General features: G+C 47.7%; 1 protein-coding gene across 1 annotated transcript; it reads left to right on the forward strand.

The window, feature by feature from the left end:
- The first annotated feature begins 9,694 nt into the window (after positions 1-9,694).
- On the forward strand, positions 9,695-11,296 carry LOC125624000 (C-C motif chemokine 4 homolog). Its single transcript, XM_048824238.2, has 3 exons — positions 9,695-9,848; positions 10,255-10,369; positions 10,830-11,296. Exons 1-3 carry the CDS (start codon positions 9,776-9,778, stop codon positions 10,915-10,917), a joined length of 276 nt encoding a protein of 91 aa, XP_048680195.1. The 5' UTR covers positions 9,695-9,775; the 3' UTR covers positions 10,918-11,296.
- The last annotated feature ends 8,435 nt before the right edge of the window (positions 11,297-19,731 follow it).

Consider the following 19,731-nt stretch of genomic DNA (forward strand, 5'->3'; position numbering starts at 1 on the left):
GGCTCCCTGGCCCCCTTTCAGGGTGTGATAGAGCAGGAAATGCAGGTTCCCACCTGGTGACAGCAGAGTCTTCCATTGGCTGCAGCCTCCTGCTAGCAATGGTCTGGTGCCCATCCTGCACCTGCGGTATCCCAGCGCCTTTGCTATCACTGACCAGGAGGTGATGCGATCTCTCTGCAGAGCCTGGCGGCTGGGGTCACCAGGGTCACCCTGAGCAGCCCCATTCTTCAGACTGCAAGATCCCAGAGGGGATGCGGGTGCACCAGTTGCAGGGCCTCCAGCCTGGTGCATGCTGAGCAGGAGAAGTATTAGACCTCTAGGCTGCAACACCCTTGGGATGTGCAGGGCCCATGGCTCCCGGTGCCTTTCCCTTGGTGCCTGGACAGTGGGGTCCCTCTGCTTTCCAAGTGTCTGTGCAGACAGATCTGAAGTGGACAGTTACAGCTCAGTCTGGACAATAAGCCCTTTGAGGGGAGTGAAAACATTCATGAGAGCCAAGGCTGAGAGCTGGAGTCAGGCACGGGGTGAGCTGGGCTCCATCCGCTTCAGAGAGAACAACAACAGCAAAGCAGCTTGACTTACAAGCTGCTCCAGAGATGGGAAACATGTCGCAGCCTGAACCAAACTAGCCACCCACAGCTGGCCTGGCTCTGCTCTTAGGTGTCTGCTACCAGGAAGCTCCCCCAGTGCTGCGGGAGACTCACCCTGCACAAGGCTCCCATGACCCCCTTGGGATTTCCTGGGCCAGCCCCGCCTGCACGGGGCAGCCGGCCCAGTTCCAGCCCTCAGTAGCCAGCTTTGCCAAGGTGAGCTCGCAGAGTGAAAGAACAGCCCTGGGGTTATGCCTGGGACTTGGGGAACCTGGGCTCAGTTTCCTGCTCTTCCACATTCTGTGTGACCTTGGGCAAGACACTTGGCCTTCCTATGCCTCAGTCCCATCTGTATAATGGGGATAACGGCACTGAGCTGCCTCATGGGGTGGGTGGGGGGTGACAATACACTGACAATTGTGAGGCACTCCAATGGGGGCAGGTAAGTACCTAGATGGATAGTCTGAGTGGAACAACCATGGGATCTGGGGTTGTCATAAGGGGCCGTTGCCAGCTGGTGTGAGCTGACTTGACTGGGGCATGTAAAAGCCATTTAAAGCCACCTTTGTCTTGTCCTGAGTGGGACTAAGCTGGATCTGAGGATCAAACCTTATAATAGCATCTCCTCAGCTCTCTGGCCCTCACTAGGACGCTGAGGGTCACAGTCTCCAAGACTGTGGGACAAGACGTTTCCTGGCTGGAAAGTTCCGACCTAGGAGCACTGACTCTGGCTGTGATTCTGTGGCCCCTTTACACACCTGGGGGATGTTCTGGAGCCAGGAGAAACCTCCCAGCCTCTCCAGGGTGACTTTGACCCACTTTGAGTATGGCCACGCCAAACGCCACGGAGGCAAACGTGCCGTCTTCCCTCTCAGAGGCCGGAGAGGGCCAACCCCACCCCCCCCCACACACACACACACATACACACACGCACACCCGCCCAGCTCACATCCTGCTGCACTCAGCTCATTTGCGCTGCTCTTGTTCACACCCGCACAGCATCATAACACAGTCCGAGTGTCGGTGCGTGGTTTTCACACTCCTCTGCGCTCTCTGGCACAGACACGGTTGTGACCTACAAAGGCGAAGGAAATCAAGTTGTGTATCCCCTCCCCCCACCTCTTTGCTTCTTCACAATCACAACCAGGGGTGATCAGGCATCTGTGAGGTGGAGAATCTGGGACACAGGAAGAGGTGAGGGTTGGACGTGAAGGGGAGAACACAGCCATCCTGCAATCTCCTCCATGGTGAGCAATGAACAGTGCAAGCACTCTTAGACAATTGGTCCTTTATCAGAGTTCTTATAAACGGCGTCACGCCAGGGTTGGCCAGCTGGGAGTCCCCCATTTGTCTCTTTTTCCCTCCCTATCTTATTTCCTCTCTTTCCCTGTTTTCTTTGTCTAAGGGGGGAAGGGATAGCTCAGTGGTTTGAGCATTGGCCTGCTAAACCCAGGGTTGTGAGATCAATCCTTGAGGGGGCCATTTAGGGATCTGGGGCAAACATTGGGGATTGGTCCTGCTTTGAGCAGGGGGTTGGACTAGATGACCTCCCGTGGTCCCTTCCAACCCTGAGATTCTAGGAGTGTCTGGTTTAGCTGGCCAAGACAGTATATGTTGCAACACTGCTGTAAACCTGTGACTGGAAAGAGGTAGCTAAAAGCAATGCCCTCAACAGCCCCAGGCAGGTACAAATTGCCAGGTCTTGGAGTGACTAGGAAGACCGTGTGCCGGGCCTGTGTTTTTCCAGCAGCAATGTTTGCAAGCGTAACCCTTCTGCCAGGTGGAGCCAGCAGCAACAAGGGCAAGGTTCAGCATCTGGGAGTTCCTCTTAACAATACAAAACAGAACCAGCTTGAGCCTGCACCCAGGAACCTGGGAAAATTACACACCACCCCTGGGCACCTCTCAGAGGTCACACTTCCCCTCTCACTAGCACTGAGTCTGTGTACAACAAAAATAAACTGTGTGTTAAAAGGGATAGGGAACCGAGCTTTTATTTGGAAAAACACCACAACCACTATTCAAAGCATGTAACCCTAAGCAAACACCCACCCCACAGTACATTGGACAGCGGCCTTTGCCTCCGTTTCCCACTTCGTGGTAGGAAAAGTCAATGAATGAATGTCCCTTTTAATAGGCTGTGCCCTTTCGCTCTGCTGCACCCCACTCACAATTGGTTGGCCTTAGTCAGTGCAGACCCAGAGTTCAGCGATGCATTCAGATGGGTGTTCACCTCCCACCCCTGAAAAGGGTGTGGGGGGACAACAAGCAACACCTCTGTAGCTGCTGCCACCTCTTCGCTGCTGCTATGTCTGCCACTGCTTGCCACTTGCCTCGTTGCCACCCCCGGCTGCTCACTCCCACCTCTGCTGCTGTTTGCCACTCCCTGCCACTTCTGCGATGTCCCCCTCTTAGCCCAGTTCTTAGTGATTGCACCAGTGGGGAACCTCGGTGCTACTGCCTCTTCGTTGTCTTTTATTGCAACACGGTCCCCATAGTAGGTCTCAGGCTTAGCTCCTAGACTGCTCACTAGTGATTTCAGATCTAGTCATCGCGAAGCAGAAACAAGGACCCTGGATGGAGTCCAGTCAGCTCTCTCTTTAAACACTGGAGCAGCGAGGGTCGAACGCTGTCCAGGACTCTTAAAGTAGAATCCACATAAGAACATAAGAGTGGCCAGACTGGGTCAGACCAAAGGTCCATCTAGCCCAGTATCCTGTCATAGAATAGAATATCAGGGTTGGAAGGGACCTCAGGAGGTCATCTAGTCCAACCCCCTGCTCAAAAGCAGGACCCATACCCAATTAAATCATCCCAGCCAGGGCTTCGTCAAGCCTGACCTTAAAAACTTCTAAGGAAGGAGATTCCACCACCTCCCTAGGCAACGCATTCCAGTGTTTCACCACCCTCCTAGTGAAAAAGTTTTTCCTAATATCCAACCTAAACCTCCCCCACTGCAACTTGAGACCATTACTCCTTGTCCTGTCCTCTTCCACCACTGAGAATAGTCTAGAACCATCCTCTCTGGAACCACCTCTCAAGTAGTTGAAAGCAGCTATCAAACCCCCCCTCATTCTTCTCTTCTGCAGACTAAACAATCCCAGTTCCCTCAGCCTCTCCTCATAACTCATGTGTTCCAGACCCCTAATCATTTTTGTTGCCCTTCGCTGGACTCTCTCCAATTTATCCACATCCTTCTTGTAGTGTGGGGCCCAAAACTGGACACAGTACTCCAGATGAGGCCTCACCACTGTCTGCCGACGGTGGCCAACGCCAGGTACCCCAGAGGGAATGAACAGAACAGGTCATCATCAAGCGATCCATCCCCTGTCACCCATTCCTACCTTCTGGCAAACAGAGGTTAGGGACACATCCCTGCCCATCCTGGCTAACAACCATTGGTGGACCTGTCCTCCATGAATTTATCTAGTTCTTTTTTTGAACATGCCATTGGGTAAGAACACCTTTCTTTACCCCCATCTCTTTCACTGGGATTTGGCATCCCTACCCCTGCTTAGCAAGAGAGTTAGCCCGTTAAGGGCGACCCCCTCACTCAGGGCAGGTTAAGCACAGTCCTGCCTCCCTTTACTCATACAATAGGGATAACAGCATTTCATCATCCCCGCACTCAACGCTAAGGTAGTTTGTAACCCAGCACCAGCCACAGTGGATCACTTTGGGAAAGCAGTTCCATCTGCTGAGCCCCTAGGCAAAGTGGGCATGTCTATGCAAATACAATCTGCTTCTGAAATCTTTTCCCCCCAGTTTGGATGGCAGGGGAGAGCTCATCCAGACCCCATTTACACAAGTGTGAGTCAACACCAGAGACAGAAGCTGCATTTTCTATCTTCGCTTTTTCTTTCCCTTTTTGTGTGTAGGTTTGTCCTGATTTGTCTTCTAGGAAATTGGACCAGTCTTCCACAACAGCAGCAATAACAACTGCTTTAGGCACCCGTCTCAACTCATGCCGTCTGTTTGCCCCAAAAAGGACAGTTATGACCATCCTTGATACCATCTGGGACCATCAGACACTGGCTTTTTTTCCTTCTACAGACGCTCGTTATGTAAAGGAAAGGGAAGAAGGTCTAGTGCTAACATGACAGCTTTACTTTGGTTGAAAGGTTTTAACTGGTTTTCCTTCTTTGCTGTATCTTTAATAAAAGGTTAAAAAATTGTTAAATAGTGAGTTTGCCAGGGCACTGAGCAGACTGAGGTTTCTGTCTACCAAACCCCAAACCTTGTTTAAAACTGTTTGGTGTTGGACAGTTTCAGGGTCATGGGAACACCTTTGACTCTTCGGGCCCATATAGTCCATGTAAATTAATACAGCAGGCCTCAGACACATCTCATGGTAGAATCTGCTTCAGAATCCAGGGAGTTTTTTGGCTTTTTCCCTTCAGAGCAATTCTCATCCCCTTACATTGAAACCTGCTATAAATAACAGAGCGATCTCACATCCTTCTTCAGCAGCTTCTTCAATTCACCCATCTCAGTGAAACACACTAAAAACTTCCCCTTTTTTGTCCAGCCACATTTATCTTGGGCATTTGTTTTTCTTTGCTTTTTATTTTAGAGGTTTTGGAGCCTACAAAACAGCAGAACTCTGACACTGCGTGCAAATCACCGATGGCCAGATCATCAACAGGACATCAGTGTTATCCTGCCTTTATCCAATGCCAGTGGGAATCTCGCCAGTGCAAGGTCGGAGGGACTGGGCCTGCCTCCTTTGAAAACACCCACTGTGCTGGGCAGGAGCAGGTGCAGGCTCTGAGCTGAGCACAGGATTTGCTTGCAGACACTCAGCATCAGAGCTGATTGAAATAGGGGGAAATCAATTCTTTGCCAAATATGAAAAAAAACTTTTAAATTGAAAAACAATAACATCATTCATTGAGAATGTCAGTGGAATTCATGGGCAGTGGGTGAACCCCACCCTTGGGGAAGCTAGCCCCCCGGCCGCACCCCTTCCACCCAAGGCCCCATCTGCTTGCCCATCGTACCCCCGAGTGCCTCCCTCCCTCCCTCCATGGCCAGAGATTCAAGCATGCCCACCCCCCGGAGGAGCCCCAGCCGGTCTTCCCCAGCCACACCAGTTGTCCCGACTCCCTGGCCACCTTGGGGCCACCCCAGCTCCTGGTCACCAGCCTGAGCCCTGAGCTCCAGGCTGCCAGCCCCAGCTGAGCCCCCACCAGCTTCCTGGGAGAGGGGGAGCGAGGGCAGGGCCACTGCCCGGGTTAGGGGAGGGTTAGCCTCCCCTGGCCTTGGATACCTGCCACCCATGGTGGAATTCCAGCCAGCTCCATTTAGCACTTCTAGATCTGTCTTTGTACTTCCCTGGCCCAGTCGGTGTACTATCTGAGGACCTCCCAAACATTCATTCATGTGTCCTCCCCTCCCTCCTGTGAGGTAGGGCTGTGTTACCATCCCCACCTGACGGATGAGGAACTGGGGCCCAGAGAAATCAGGGCCCAGATTCTCAGTGGTATTTGTGCTTAATAGAAGTTAGTAGCCAAAATGCCTTTGAAGATCTGGGCCACTTGGCCATGGTCACCTAGGGAATCAGTGGCAGAGTCGGGAATTGAACCTAGATCTTAAATTCCATTCCAGTGCCTTAAACACATGATCATCCTTTCTCCATATAGCACGCTTCAAAGCACTATGCAACTACTAACTAACTAATGGGGTTAGTGGTTCAAAAATCTCCAGATCAGACACAGTATCTAGTGCAGACTGGGCTGGGACTGAAACGCAATTTTGAATTTATTGAAATTGCAAATTTTGAAGGCATTCCCTCAGTAAAGTCATGGGATTACGGCAGAACCTTGGGAGTTGCTTTTCGCTTTTCATGATGTGATAGCTCTTTTGGCCTGATTATTCATTCTCAGAGCTTCTTCCTGTTTCTATTTGGTTTCAGTCTCCAGCAGTGCGAAAATCAGGCATTCAACAGTCAGGAGTCAGACCCAAAGATTTAAAATAATCAGTGGTGGTTTCTTTTTCTTTGCCTGAGCCTCTCGGGTACACGCACTTCACATCTTCAATCTTTTCTCTGCAATCCTGAGGGCTTTTCTTTTTTCTTTTTTCAGCAAAAGCTGAGATTCGCACACAGTTTCTTGATTAAAAACTATGAAAGTGGCACCCCCGAGTTTCACGCTGTGTCACAACTGGAGCAGGGCAAAGGATGAGAAAAATTATTTGCAATTATTTCAGTGACTTCTAATTACGACATGGAGTCGATTGTGCTCACGCACCCTTTTGCTTCGGTTTCTGCAAACATTCCTGCTTGTGAAATTATAGCTGTGTGAATAGCTGGTTTTTTAGTCGTTGGCAATTCCAAACAAAAAAACAAAAAACAATCAGTTCAACGCAAAGAAACCAAAAATCTTCTGACTGTTCAGCAAATCAAAAGAATTGGTGAAATTTCATTTTGGGTTGAACTAAGTGCTTCATTTGACATCTTTTTAACCTTTTTGCTAAAAATAAAGGAAAAGACAAGGTAGAGTCACAAAAACACCAGAGGTGGTGGTGGTGACCAGGCCTCCTGGTAACCTCTGGGCCAACATTTGGGAACCTACTTCAGATGTGGAGACCTGGGCTTGATCCCCACTTTGCCTGATATGGAGACTTGAATTTGGGTCTCCCACATCCCAGTATAATGCCCAAGTCACTGGACACCACCTCCTTCTCCATCCCTCCATTTTAGTGAATGGTGGCTGCATCTGCCCAAACAATCAAAATGTGGCATATCAACGCAGCTCTGTGTCTCTCCCTGACTCCAGGATGAAGTCACACCATCTGAAATATTTGCTCCATTCTCAAACCATGGAAGCTCCATGGTGGGGAAACACAGGTCATAAAAACATAAGAATGACCACACTGGGTCAGACCAAAGGGCCATCCAGCCCAGTACCCTGTCTGCCGACAGTGGCCAATGCCAGGTGCCCCAGAGGGAGTGAACCTAACAGGTAATGATCAAGTGATCTCTCTCCTGCCATCCATCTCCACCCTCTGACATACAGCGGCTAGGGACACCATTCCTTACCCATCCTGGCTAATAGCCACTAATGGACTTAACCTCCATGAATGTATCCAGTTCTCTTTTAAACCCTGTTATAGTCCTAGCCATCACAACCTCCCCAGGCAAGGAGTTCCACTGTGCGCTGTGTGAAGAAGAACTTCCTTTTATTTGTTTTAAACCTGCTACCCATTAATTTCATTGGGTGGCCCCTCGTTCTTCTATTATGGGAACAAGTAAATAACTTTTCCTTATTCACTTTCTCCACACCACTCATGATTTTATAGACCTCTATTGTATCCCCCCTTAGTCTCCTCTTTTCCCAGCTGAAAAGTCCTAGTCTCTTTAATCTCTCCTCATATAGGCCCCGTTCCAAACCCCAGCTCATTCCCTCTTGCTGCAGAGCCACGGGCTGGCTCCAGCTGGAAGCAGAATTAGTTGCTCCTTTACCCTTCCCAACACACTGCAGATTCCCTAAAGAGCAATTACCAACCCTTGTGGCAGCCAGGAATACTTGGCGTACGACGTCTACTACATTGAAACATGACCCCCTTGCACACACCAAGGCCCTCTGTCTGCGATAACTCGAAACACTGAACAGCAGACAACCCATCAACAGCCAGATCGGATTAGGGAAGGGATTTTGAATTTATTGGGAGTCAATTTATAGCAAGGTTCAATCTAGAGCCTAAGAAGGAGTGGCAATATATCCAGCGTAAACATGCCATCTCCCAGCTGTTTGGCCCGATGTCTTCGGTACCGCTGACCCACAGAAACTGCTTTCCTTTCTCCAACAGCTACGGCAACACTGTATACACACCGGGCCAGAAAAAAAAAAAACAACAACGGGAAGAGGAACTAGGCAATTACTTTCTGCTAACCAATGGGAACACATTTTAGCCAGTGTTCTGAACGGCTCCTTTGACCTCTGGGTATGATTAATCCAGCAGAAAATCACCTGGAGGATGCATTGGACCCATCTTCAAAACAGGTACTGCTAAGTCAGACGGATGTTGGTGCCGTGATGCAGCTGGTGGGAATGAACCTACACCTGTGGTTTGGGCAGGACTAATTTTTTTCCTATCAACTGCAATCATATTGCACGTACCTGTAAACCCAATGGATGGTCATTGGAAGCTGAATAAATCTGGAAAACTTTGGCTCAGCAGACCACTAATAATGGCTAAAAGACTTGTCCTCCAAAAATGGAAATCCAAAAAGCAACCAACAATGGGAGACTGGCACACAGACGTCATAAGGGTGGCCATCATGGAAATGTATGGGCCCCCCTCTTCTCTACCCATTTCCTTCCCTCTCTGTCTCCAGCCCCCTCCTCTGAATTTTGCTTCTAGTCTCCATCTGATTTTAATAATTTTTCTTTAACTATTGAACTTTTATAAGCAAAATGTGTTTGTAAATTGTGCAACACAAATCACTGATTTATATGCTAATCATTGATATTATATATAATTAAATGTTTAAAGCATAGCTCAGCATATATAGCACATGGTTAATATAGTATGAGAAGTGCATGTGTCATGAGAAGTTTGTGTATATTTTATGTTAGTTTTTTTCTATATATATTATTTTTAAAATTAAAAAAAGTTAATAGAAAAATAACAATAATCATAGCTTTTATGTCCTTTACTTTAGGAGGAATTGGGGAGTGTCCCTTAAATAGTTTGGGAGCCGTCTAGGAATACTCACAGTGTTCTGTGTTTCTGGAGTGAGCTGGGCATGGCAGTTTTGTGTGTATTCAGCGAATATGGTTATTTGGAACCCAGCTGGGCCTGTGGGTCTCTTCGGGTGATTGTCATTGTTGTGAGAAGATCAAAAGGCCCGGTGTTGTGTTTTGAGGCGTATTTGCAAAAGATAGGGTATGAAAGAATCGTGCTCAAGACAGTTCCTCCCCTTCGCTGGTGAAGTAACAGAGAGTTATGACTCAGCTTTCAGCCCTTCACAGCCACTCAGTTTCCTCTGCTGTCAGCATAGTGGCACCATGACATCAGCTGCCCACCATGCTGGAAATTCCCTCACAATCACCCTCCGCTCTGCCCCCTGAGCGCCTATAAAAAGACAGATTGTCCTTGGATGCAGCATCAGACAGAGAAGGAGCGTTCAAGAGTCCCTGGTCTGCTTCTGCTCCTGACGCTTATCCTCACCCGACAGCAACATGAAGGTCTCGGTGGCTGCCCTTGCCATTCTCCTCATCATTGCCTTCTGCTCCCTGGCCTCCTCTGCCCCAAGTAAGTCCAGCTTCTCTCCTCTCTTTCAGTGTTTCCCTTCAGAGAAGGAAGGAGAAATGTCATAGCCTGGAGATGGTTCCTCCTGCAGCTCCTAGCCAGCAGGTTCTCGGTGGTTGAGGCAGGGCAAGGAGCTCTCTTCTGGGGAGGGGAGAGCCCTGGTGGTTCAAAGATCTGACAAGAACTTTCAGACCTGGGTGTGTCCAGGAAAGAGGAAAGGATGGAAGGAATTATTGGAGGAAAATCTCTCCCATTTCCCTCCTTCCTTCACCTCCTTTCCTTATCCCAACTCCTTACAGCTGGAAGTCTTGTCTTCCTGCCCTGTCCCACGTCCCCCAGGCTGCTAGAGAGGCTTTGCTTTGCATACAGTTCAGCACACACTCATGTTTGTTGTCTCCGTCTCTCTCAGTTGGCTCCGATCCCCCGACTGCCTGCTGCTTTACCTACACATCCCGGAAGATCCCACGCGGCTTGGTGGTGGATTATTATGACACCAACAGCATGTGCTCCCGGACAGCCATAGTGTAAGTACAAACGTCAGACCCTGAGACAGAGAGAGAGATTTTTTGTGTCCCCTAGTTACTGGCCTTGGAGGTTTCTTAAGACCCATGAAACGTAGAAAGGAGGGTAGGCTCTGGCAGAGACTTCACCAGAGAAAGAGAAGTGAACAGATGACGGGTGTGCAATTTTCAAAAGCGCGAGGCTGCTGAGACATTGAAGTCCCATTATCGGAAGTGATTGAGACACATAGGAGCTGAGTCTCACTGAAAGTCAATGGACCTTGTGCTCCGATGTGGCTAGATCACTTCTGAGAATGGGCCTTTGGCAGCTAAATCACATAGGTGTTTTGGAAAATGTTCCCCTAATCTACGAGATCTGGGTGTAACTGGTATTAGTGAGAGGAGAGGTTTTAAAGGGAGACATTTGGTTCTCTCCACTCACAAAGTTCCCCTTGTTCTAATCCAAATGTTTTTCATTCTGCAGATTTATCACCAAGAAGGGCCGTGAAGTCTGTGCTAACCCCGAAGAGGACTGGGTTCAGGAGTACGTGACCAATTTGGAACTGAACTAAGCGGAGCAGGGGACAGATCAGGGACCACGCCTTGCCCAGCAATGAAAGTGTTAATGATCAAAGGGCACATGCATCTAGTGTTATTGCCACTGGCTGACTTAGTGGAAATAACCTGAAGTATAGAAATGTATTTAAAATATTATTTCAATCTATTTAAGAAATTTAATTTGCACTGAAACCTGAGCTAAATAGTGTACTATTTATAGATTAGTACATGTGGGTTTGGGGGCAGGTCACATGACGTGGCTCCATTCACAACTCAAATGTGAAGATTATTTAATATATTTTATATCACATGGAACATTTCCTGTCATATTGAGCTCTATGATTTGATGGAATGTTGAACGTAGATTATGAAGAATAAATATTTTTATATGAATGTCCTGTGTTTGCCTATTTGTTAATTTGGATCCTTTTTGGGAAAGACACCTCTTATTATTAATAATGATGTTGCTTTATAAGGGTCCATGCCCCTTTCTAGGCCAAGAAAACTAAAAGCAATTTACAAATATATGTCTGAGCTTACACAAAGTGAGGTGAAGACAGGCAGTGGGGGAGTGAGGTCTGAGAAAGACAAGGGTGATAGCAATTTACGATCATCAACTTTAGAACTTCCATGCTTTGGAGAAGGGAATGGAAATTTGGCAGGTGGGACACCCTAGTGTCAGGGAGGTGCCTTTTGCTGCCCTCATGAAAACCTATCCAAATCTGGCCCAGTTTTAAGCCTTGGAAAGATCGCAGTTCACACAGGCTCAGTAACAACTAGATAGACTTTGGCAGCTAAACTCTCTGAACGTTTCATCTGTACTGAGCATACTCCAGTTCCAGGCTGCAGGGGGGGAGCAGGGCTTTTCTTGCAACTGATATGCAGAGCTAATGAGGGTGACTGGGACACTGGGCACTCAAAATGAGAGCAGGGAGACTGTCTCCTCCATTCCCTCAGTTACCCCCCCCCACTAGCACCCAGAACGGGAGGAGGAGAAAGAGGAGGCAGCCTGACTCCACTGTAGCTGGGTGAGGAGCAGGGGGCAGGGCAGAGGAGGGATGACGGGCGCAGATGGCAGGGGACAGGAGCAGATGGCAGGGGACAGGCAGAAGCTAGGAGGGGCAAGAGTAGAATACAGGGAAGGAGAGGGGCAGCAGCCAGGCAGGTGGGGGAGAGGAGCAGGGGGAACAGGGACAGACAGTGACGTGAGCAGAAGTGTCTGTCTGTGATTGTGACCAATTTCAGAGGCATACATACAATCCCCATACTCAGGGTTTCCAACTCTTGTTCTGTCATCACCAGTCTGGGCTTATGGTACTTGGTGCTTTTCTTAAAGCCCCACCTCCTGGAGTCACGTGATGACAGGAGAATCTCACCTTTCATTTAAAAAAAAGTAAGTTGGCCATGCTGGGTAGTTTTGCTTATTGCATTCAAAGACATTGGCTTTTTCACCCCAATGACTGTTTAGGGTGCTGTTCACACACTCCAGATCTGAGTTAATGAGTCCCTCACCCCAGCCTGGCTTTTCAGAAAGCTAATTCCCAAAGATGAGGAAATTTAGGAATAAAATTGGTTGGGAGGAACAATTTAGACTTAAAAAATGCAAATGAAAATAGGCAGGTCTTTAAGAAGAATGTATTTGATGGCCAAAAAGCCATGGTTCAACAGAGAAGAAAGAGATCAACTCTGGGTAAAAGTCTGTCATGGGTCAGTGGCAAAGTAAGGACAGAAATTAGAAATAAAAATTCAATATATTACACATGGAAAAGGGGGAAAACAGATCACAACTGATATAAACTAGAAGTTGTGAAGGGCATAAAATTGAAAAGGAAAGCTAAAGGCATCAGGGAAAAATCCATGCCTGGTAGAGCTAAGGAAAACAAGGAGGAGTTTTTACTATATATTGGGGGGGAGAGGTGGGAATCTTAGCAGACCCATTACTAAATAGAGATTGTAAAATTATTAATAATGATGCAGAAATTGCAGTAGTGTGCTACAAATATTTCTGTTCTGTATTGGAAAGAAGCAGGATGATGCATTATATCAGCTGAGGATGACAAAGCATTTTCCATTGTATTAGTCACTGAGGAAGATGCTGGACAACATATGGCAGGTTTTTAAATCAGCTAGATTTTTAAATCAGCAAACCTAGATTACTTGCACCCAAGAGTCTTAAAAGAGCTGGCTGAGGAGATCTTTGGTCCGCTGATCTTAATTTTTAATAAACCTTGGAATATTGAGGAAATTCGAGAAGACTGATGCAGTGGTAAATAATGTTGTGGACAGGGCAGTCACACAGAGCAATCGGGTTTTCCTGGTAACTTAGACCATTCAAACAAAAGTCATTTTAACACAACCAAATGCAAAGGAATGAGGACTACAGACCACACCTACAGAAGGGAGGACTGTCTTCTGGAAAGCAGTGTCAGCTAATCCTTTCTTCTATCTTCGCCCACTTTTCCGCTGTGTCAGAATTGAACTGTGGAATCACAGGCCACAATCTCTGCACTTCCTGCTGCCTCTTCCCGAGCCACTTGTCAATATTCTCTGCTCAACAGAATTGGTGTCATGCCCATCACCTTTCCTATTTCTTTCCTGGAGATTCTTCAGCCATGAAACTCCGCTGCACCTCCATCCTACAGGGAGAGAAGAAGAGCCTGGCTCAGAGTGAGATGAGGAAGGAGTGATGGAAAGTCGAGCTCTACTTTGGTCCCTGTTCTGGTTCTGTTCCTGCCTGGCATCCCACCTGACAGGAACACAGAGGTCTCAGTGCTGCCATCTTCTGCCAAGCCTCTTCTGCTGGAGACTGGGAGACTGTCTCCTCCAGGCCCTTAGTGACCCCCCACAACAGCACCCAGAAAGGGAGGAGGAGAAAGAGGAGGCAGCCTGACTCCATGGTAGCTGGGTGAGGAGCAGGGGGAAGGGCAGAGGAGGGATGACGGGCGCAGATGGCAAGGGACAGGCAGAAGGTAGGAGGGGCAGGAGTAGAATGCGGGGGAAGAGAGGGGCAGCAGCCAGGCAGGTGTGGGAGAGGAGCAGGGGGAACAAGGACAGACAGTGATGTGAGCAGAAGTATCTGTCTGTGATTGTAACCAATTTCAGAGGCTTATACACAGTCCCCATACTCAGGGTTTTGTGTTGTTGTCACCATCTATTCTCTTGGCATTTGATGCTTTTCTTAAAGCCCCACCTCCTGGAGTCACATGATGGCAGGAGAATCTCATGTTTCATTTAAAAACAAAATTGGCCATTGGTAGTTTTGCATATTGCATTCAGAGACATTGGCTTTGTCTCCCCAGTGACTGTGTGTAGCTCAGAGACCGCAGGGTCTGAATTAACGAGTCCTTCACCCCTTACTTGTGGCTTCAAAAGGGCCAATTTCCCAAAGCTGAGAAAGTTATGAGCAAAATTCATTGGGAATAAAGTTTTAGCCTGAAAAACCTGAATGCCAGTTAGGAGTTCTTGAAGAAGAGTTTATTAGATCTTCAAAAGTCACAATTCCCAAATAAGTTTAGAGAACAACTTTGACTAGAAGCCAGTCTAGTCCAGTGGTGAACTGAGGGGAGCAATTAGACATAAAAAAGTGATATACAATGTTTTGCTAAGAGTCACTGGCGACTGCATGGGTCACAAAGCTCTTTGACATTGGGCGTGTACACACCTCAATTAACATAACTGTCATTCATAACAACCTCACCTCCCACACACACACATCCCTCAGACAAAAGGGGCTCGCTTGGCAGGTGGAGGGGCTTTTGCCCAGTATTGCTGTAGGTCAAGTGTGTGTGAGTTAGGTAAGACAGAGCAGAGGCAATAAGCAAGAGAGCCCAGCTGCAGACTGGGATCGCATGACCCTGGGAAAAGTTAGAGAGAATTTTTGGGTCTGGTGTTGGCTGAAGAGGCTTGGGGATAAAAGCAAAGAAATTGCTCCTTTTGTTTTTGTTTCCCCCTGAATTGTCAGATGCAGAACTTCATAAATTACTGTAACGAAACAAGACTCCAGCAGAGAAAATACCAGACTCCTGCAATTTCTTCTTCCAGCTGGAACATCCCCAGGGCCCTGAATGTTGACTGGCTGTTCGGGTCAACTGATAAATGGTAAAAGGGAGACTAGATAGCAATCGACATAAATTAGAATTTATGAAGTGCAGAAAATTGATAAGGAACACTAAAGACATTGGGGAAAAATCCATGACTGGCAGGTAGAAGAACTATAAGGAGTATTTAAGTCATAGGCACCAATTGCATGGGTGCTCCGAGGCTGGAGCACCCATGGGGAAAAAAAGGTGGGTGCTGAGCACCCACTGGCAGCCCCCCATCAGCACCTCCTCCTCCTGCCCCAGAGCCTCCTGCCGATCAGCGCTTCCCCCTCCCTCCCCACGCCTCCCGCCCGCCGCAATCAGCTGTTTCGCTGTGTGCAGGAGGCTGGGGGGGAAGGGGCAGGAGTGAGGATGCAGCATGCTCGGGGCAGAAGGCGGAACAGGGCGGGAAGAGGTTGGGTGGGGGTGTAGCGGGAGTGGGAAGAGGCAGGGTGGGGGTGTGGCCTTGAGGGAAGGGTTGGGGCAGGGGCAGGGCCTGGGGCAGAGTTCAGGGTAGATGGAGATGGTAAAATTGTTAATACTGATGTAGGAAAGGCAGAATTGTTCCATAAATGTTTCTCTTCTGTATTTGGAAAGAAGCAGGATGATGTTCTTGTATCATGTGAGGATGATGAAATACTTTAGAGTTAATTAATAACTCATGGACCATGTTGGGGGACGGATAGCTCAGTGGTTTGAGCATTGGCCTGCTAAACCCAGGGTTGTGAGCTCAATCCTTGAGAGGGCCATTTAGGAATCTGGGGCAAAAATTGGGGATTGGTCCTGCTTTGAGTAGGGGGTTGGACTAGATGACCTCCTGAGGTCCCTTCCAACCCTGAGATTCTATGATTCTATGATGTGGGCAGTCAGGCCCAGTGGTCACAGCTGGGGTCAGAACCAAGGGTCAGAGCCAGAATCGGGAACCAAACTGAAGAACACGGTTGGAGCAAGGCTGGCATAGGAATGATCACAGCTGCAGGTGTAAGCAGTGAGCATCCACTGGCCTAATGCTGCTGCTGGACTTAAGGGCAGGTCTGGTGACACCTCTCAGCCAGTCAGGTGGTTTGGTCAATCAGAGCGTTCAGCTCCAGGGCAGCTAGCTGATCCAAGGCTCAGCTACAGGCCCTGATTCCTGATGGTAACCAAGGAAGATGTTAAAGAGCATCTACTAGGGATAAACATTTTTAAATAATTAATCCTGGATAATTTCACAGCCAAGAGTTTTAAAAGAGCTAGCTGAGGAGATCTTTGGCCTGCTGATGTTAATTTTTAATATATCTTGGAATACCAGGAACATTCCAGAAGACTGGAAGGGTGATAATGTTATTCCTCTATTCAAAAGAGGAGCAAGTGGCATAACCCAGGTAACCATAGATCATTTAGCTCACCTCAATCCCAGGAAAATAATGGAAAAGTCAACATGGGCTTCAACTGACAAAGAATTAAAAGAATATGAATATAATTAATGCCAGTCACTATGGTTTTATGGAAAACAGATTTTATGAAACAAAATGATTATTCTTTGAGGTGACTACAAATTTGGTTGATAAAGTCACTGCATAGATGTAATATACTTAGACTTTTGTAAGGTGTTTGACGTTAGGACCACTTGACATTCTGATTAAATAATATGTGACAGGGTCAGGCCAGATGGCTACAGGAGAGTGATAGAAGGCAGATATATTAGCCCCAGGTTAAGTAGGGTCCTTTTCCCTGGGTAAGGTAACACGGAAGGTTCCAGAACAATCAGGAACTTTCTGGAAACAATTAAGGTAGATAGACTGATTAGAACACCTGCAGCCAGTCAAGAAGCTGCCAGAATCAATTAAGACAGGCAAGCTAATCAGGGCACCTGGGTTTAAAAAGGAGCTCACTTCAGTTTGTGGTGTGCGTGCGAGGAGCTGGGAGCAAGAGGCGCTAGGAGCTGAGAGTGAGAATGCGGACTGTTGGAGGACTGAGGTGTAGAAGCATTATCAGACACCAGGAGGAAGGTCCTGTGGTGAGGATAAAGAAGGTGTTGGGAGGAGGCCATGGGGAAGTAGTCCAGGGAGGTGTAGCTGTCGCACAGCTGTTTCAGGAGGCACTCTAGACAGCTGCATTCCACAGGGCCCTGGAATGGAACCCAGAGAAGGGGGTGGGCCTGGGTTCCCCCCAAATCCTCCCAACTCCTGGTCAGACACAGGAGGGGTTGACCTGGACTGTGAGTTAAGGAAAATGGCCAAACTGAGGGCGGCTGTGAATCTCCGAGGCGAACAAATCTGCCAATAAACGCAAGACCCATCAAGGTAGAGGAGGAACTTTGTCACAAATTGCTATTATACAATTTCAAGCATACACTTGTTAAAGGGATCAAGAAGTAGCTAACTGACAGATTTCAAAACATAGTCATCACTGGGGAATCACCATGAAATGGGGATGTTTCTAGCGGGATTCCACAGGGACTGGTTCTAGGCCAGATGCTATTCAATATTTACACTAATGATCTGGAAGTAAATGTAAAATCACTGCTGGTAAAATTTATGGATGACCCAAAGATTGGCAGAGTGGTAAACAATGATGAGGACAGGGCAGTCGTACAGAACAATCTGGTTTGCCTGGTAACATGGGCCCACTCGAACAAAATGTGCTTTAATACACCTAAATGCAAAGTGATACATCAAGGAACGAGGAATGCAAGCCTTACTTACAGAATGGGGGACGGTGTCCTGGAAACAGTGCAAGTCATGGGAGGTGACTGTACCAATCTCCTTGGCACTGGTTAGGCCTCAGCTGGAGTCCTGTGTCCAGTCTTGGTCACCAACATATAGAAAGGATGTAGAGAAGCTGAAAAGGATCCAGAGGCAAGTGACAAAAATGATCAAAGCCATAGGAGCAAAGGCTGAATGAATGGGGTATGTTTCATTTGGAAAATAGGAGATTGAGCAGAGACATGAGTGGTCTTCAAAGACTTGAAAGGCCGCCGTAAAAAAGATGGAGAAAAGTTGTTCTCTCTTGCCACAGACAGGACAAAAGGCGACGGGTTCAAACTACAGCAGAGCAGATTTAATTAAATCTCAGGAAAAACTTGCTAAGTGTAAGGGCAGTAGTTCAGTGGAGCCAAGGAAGGTTATGGAAGCTCCTTCACTGGAGGATTTCAAAAGGAGGCTGGAGCCACCTGTCTGGGATGCTTTAGACACGACAAATCGTGCATCGTGGCAGGGGTTAGACTAGTTGACCCTTCTAACTCTAAGGTTCCATGGTTCTGAGATTCTATGGCGTTGACAAGAATTTAGGGTGATCGTGGACAAGTGGGTAGAGCTATAAGTACCTTCATGGGATGAAAATACCGGGTACCCCAGGGCTCTTTAACCTAGCAGAGAAAAGCAGAACAGATGTGTGACCCGAAACTGAAGCCAGACAAATTCAAATAAGAAATTAGGCATCAATTTTTCAGTGTGAGTAATTAACCATTAGTACCAACTCCCAAGGTTTGTGGTGGATTGCCCCTCTCCTGACATCTTCAAATCAAGGCTGGAGGTCTTCCTGAAAGAGATGCTTTGGTCAAACAGAAGTTATAGGGAACAATACAGGGGTAAAAAGCAATAACCTGTGCTATGCAGGAGGCCAGACTAGATAGTCTAATGGTCCCTTCTTGCCTTAAACTCCATGCATTTCTCCTTAAGGCAGCAGAGTATCTACAGATTGAATGTCTCTGGGTTTCTGAGCTGCTAAGGGTGTTGCTTTCCCATAACTACGCGTAAGTACCTAGTCAGACAAATTCCAACATTTTGGGGCAGGACCTCCATAGGGGACATGTGTATATGTATTCAAATTGCATCAGTTCACCACAAGAGTCAGGGCTGCAGCTAATACCAAAAATGCACCAGATACAGAATTATCCAGCCCACTCCTTGCTCCATATGCCATGACCAATCCATGAGATATTCAAACTCCTGATCTGTTTCCTAGCAAAGTCATGTTTATGATTTCTAGGAAATCAACAACATTGCAACACAGCATGATGAGTTCATATCCTCTATTGTTAAATCATTTGTTCCATTTCTTCTCACTTGCAGCATCAGAATTGAATTGTGAACATCAGAACACAAGAACGGCCAGACTGGGTCAGACCAAAGGTCCATCTAGCCCAGCGTCCTGTCTTCCGACAGTGGCCAATGCCAGGTGCTTCAGGGGGAATGAACAGAACAGGGCAATTATCAAGTGATCCATCCCCTGTTGCCCACTCCCAGCTTCTGGCAATCAGTGGCTTAGGGACAGCCAGAGCGTGGGGCTTGTGTCACTGTGGAATCATATGTCTCTGCACTTCCCCTGCCAACTCATAAGCAGCATTTCAGTCTTCTTGGTTCAGCAGAATTTTTCATGCCCAACATCTTTCTGCAAGGAAATCTCCCAACTCATCCCTTGAAATTCTTCATCCATGAAATTTCATCCTACAAAGAGAGGGTAAGAGCCCAGGGCTCAGAGCAAGATGAAGGAGTATTTCAGAGAGATGTGTTCTGCTTTGGTCCCTGACCTGGTTCTGCTCCTGCAGCTCTTTGCACCATGGCTGTCCTTGCCGTTCCCCTCATCTCTGCTTTCTGCTCCCAGGCCTCTGCTAGTCCACATGTGTCCAGTTTCTCTCATTCTTTCTCCGGACACATAATCTCTCTCCCTCTGTCTCTAAGCCCTAGTTACAGGTGGGGAAAGGCAGATTTCCTTATAACAACCTCTGTTCTGTCTTTCATAGCCCAGTTGAGCTGTAGATATCTG

Source organism: Caretta caretta, chromosome 17 (assembly GCF_965140235.1).
Source record: "Caretta caretta isolate rCarCar2 chromosome 17, rCarCar1.hap1, whole genome shotgun sequence".
Classification (NCBI taxonomy): domain Eukaryota; kingdom Metazoa; phylum Chordata; order Testudines; family Cheloniidae; genus Caretta; species Caretta caretta.